General features: G+C 36.1%; 1 protein-coding gene across 1 annotated transcript in view; it reads left to right on the top strand.

Annotated features, from left to right (window-relative positions):
* Nucleotides 1–853: 853 nt before the first annotated feature.
* LOC108643310 (plasminogen-like) overlaps nt 854–2,930 on the top strand; it is a gene marked incomplete at its 3' end in the record, with an annotated part of 12,263 nt that continues 10,186 nt past the window's right edge. Inside the window, exon 1 of the mRNA XM_029961623.1 lies at nt 854–960. Within this exon, the coding sequence (XP_029817483.1) occupies nt 912–960 (49 nt within the window). The remainder of the gene's footprint in view (nt 961–2,930) is intronic.

Raw genomic sequence — 2,930 nt, 5'->3', positions numbered from 1 at the left:
TCATCCTGCTCCTGCCCCTGGTGAGTCATGAGCACATTTGACTCAATGAGTTGTTTTGAAGCAACACCAGTGAGCTAACCTGCAAGAGAAGCCAAGAAATGGTGCTGCAGTGCAACTCTTCCAAGGTAAAGGCCACTTAGGAAACATAGAGTGAGCTGATGTTGAAATCAGGATAATACACAGATGAGCAAAGTCTAACACCCTCACTGGATGAGTTTGTACATGCAGCGTGAGGTTAAATGTCTGATAAGGAAGAACACTAAATTGCTATCCAGGGCTCTTAAAGCTAATATTTAAGATTTAGAGTCAACTCTTAAACCTAAAGATTAACTAAAATGAAAATTAAGTCCTATTCCAAACAGAAATAAATAAGTCTGGGTCAGGAAGACATAGCAGAGAAGGAATTATTTAATAAACAAGTACAATTAAACTATTTTACAGAGTTACTATTATCTGGATTTTATAATCATGCTTACCCTGAGATTAAATAGAAGTTGCTCCTTATAAATCAATACAGGTATGCATGGCTGAACTTACTATTGGGACTCTAGTGTCAAGAGAAATTCAAATTTTGCCTGGACACATGATTTCCCATGCTTTCCATCAACATTATTTCTGTCTTTTCTCTAGCATAGAAAGACCTAACCATTTGAGAACAAAAAATATCCTGCAAAACAAGAAAGTGCCTTTGCATTTGATAGCATCCAGTAGAAATGATTGAATCTGATTTGGTAATCCATCCAATTCAAGGTTGTTTGAATGGCCACATCATGGGCAAGGGGGGAACAGCATGGGAGAATGATTAACTTAATCCTCCTGCCTTGTTTATTTGATGCTGCCTCACTTCAGTGCAAGTCAATAAAACTGTGCACTGACACACACAACTTCCAGCACCCGCCAGCGGGGCCAAAATGAGGATTAGCAAAGCTGCCTTTCTCTTTCTGTTCTTGCTCAGCTCAGGTAAGAGTCCTTTGCCTTCTCCTTGCCTAGGTGAGACTGGGACCTAAACACTTGCGAGTTCCATGTGGTGAAGGTAGGTCCCCAAATCCCTGCATCACACTTCCCTGGATGATGACAGATTCAGGGCTTGCTGGCCAGCAAAAGCTGCTGCTCGGTAGAATGAGAGCTGTGGTTGTTCCCGGGTTGTATTTGTTAGAGACACCAGAAGAGCAGCAGCCTTGGTGTCTCCATTGGGAACTAGTGGCTCCCTGCAAAACTGCCCCATGGCCAGAGATGGGGGCACCCTTGGGAAGCAGCCTGTCAAAGGGCTGTACAAAGACATGGTTGTAATTGGTTTCAGCAGCCTTTTATCTTAGATTTGGGTTTTTTCTCTTTTATTGCTGGGTACTCTGATCCTTATTTTGATTGTTTTAAAGTTTGCTAATGCTTGTGCAAAAGAGAATCACAAAGAAAAGGAAAAATTCCTCTACACACTGCAATTTCAGTCTTTTTCATAGCCACAATCTTAACAGGAAATTTTTCATTTCATGTGATAGGGAGGCCAAAATCTGGTCAGCATTAGTTTTTGAAGTATTTTAAGTGCAAAAAGATATTTTGTGGAAGATAGTAGAAAAAGATTTATAACACACAAGAACTGAATAGGACTCTTTGTATGTGTGTATATATATATATATATATATTTGGGTTTCATAGATTGCAAATCTTGCAGAAATTTCAAATATAAATATTCTTTGTCCTGAAAACCTTGAACTCTAAAGAACTATAAGATTCAAAAAACACATCTTCTTTCAGGTATCCATATAACCACACTGTTGTGGTTGCAATAAAAAAATATAGTTATGAGTGTGCCAATGCATATAAAAAGACTCAATAAAATAAACAAGCATTTTACATATGTAGTTATAAAATGTTTAAAAAGGTAACAGTTGGGAAAAGGTATGCGTATATTTTATCTAGAAATATTAGAGGCATAGCCCAGCATAAAACCCTCTGGCTGTTATTTAATTTTAAGAATTATCAACTTAGTTTAAATTTGAGTTTCGAAGCATTGTTTTTGCAGAACAGCCTCAGTCAAATCAAATACCCTTCTCAAATAAATAATAACTTTATATGGAGGGAGTAATAGAGAATTTAGACTTTTATGTGTAATACTATGCTTTTGATAAAGGACTTGCTAATCCTTTATCAAGTGGCAGTAAATATTTGCATTTCTGAAAAAGATAATAATACATCTTTTGGAGACTTTAAAATTTCATAGACATAGGAAAAATAATAGCAAGAAAATTTATTGCACATTTATGCAGATTGCATGTTTTCCTTTTTTTTCTTAAAATATTATGCTCTTCCACATAAATATAGCAGAAAAGGGGAGAAATATTTTTATTAATCAAATCAATTATGATCCTGTCAATATTTCTAAAAGCAAATGCTGTAATAATAATGGAAATATTATTGCAAAATGTCAAAACAGAACAGAAATAGGGTTGCATGGAAACTGTACCATAATAGGAATCCTTTACTTGTTTTTCTCTTCCTTGTGGAGAGCATTGCAGCATCCCTATGATATTGTTTTAACCTAGTTTAATGCTTTCTCTCAAAACTAATTTCTTCTTAATGTTTTTGTTTTTAAATAACTAGTGGAATCAATGATTCCTCTGCCTGTCACATGAAATTTCAGTGTATTCTTTTATTTTTCAGCAGCTATCCTTTTATTCTATCCATACTGTTAAACTAACTGTCAGATCTTAGGACCAAACTCTTCCCTAGTCTACATGCAGAAAAAAACCCTCAGTAATTTCTCTGGTTTTGCAGTGGTATGAGAGGTAGCATAATTTGTCTTGTATCTCTATTTTATCAGCTCCGGCTTGTAAGTGCAAAATGATCTTTAAGAAAACACTCAACTGCAGGCTGAGCTATCTCTCAGGTGAAGGAATTTGATACTGGGAGGCTCATGAGCCTGCTTCACTCTA

Source organism: Manacus vitellinus, unplaced genomic scaffold, assembly GCF_001715985.3.
Source record: "Manacus vitellinus isolate BGI_N305 unplaced genomic scaffold, ASM171598v3 scaffold_37_pilon, whole genome shotgun sequence".
Taxonomy (NCBI): Eukaryota; Metazoa; Chordata; class Aves; order Passeriformes; family Pipridae; genus Manacus; species Manacus vitellinus.
This window is presented reverse-complemented; position numbering and strand designations above follow the sequence as displayed.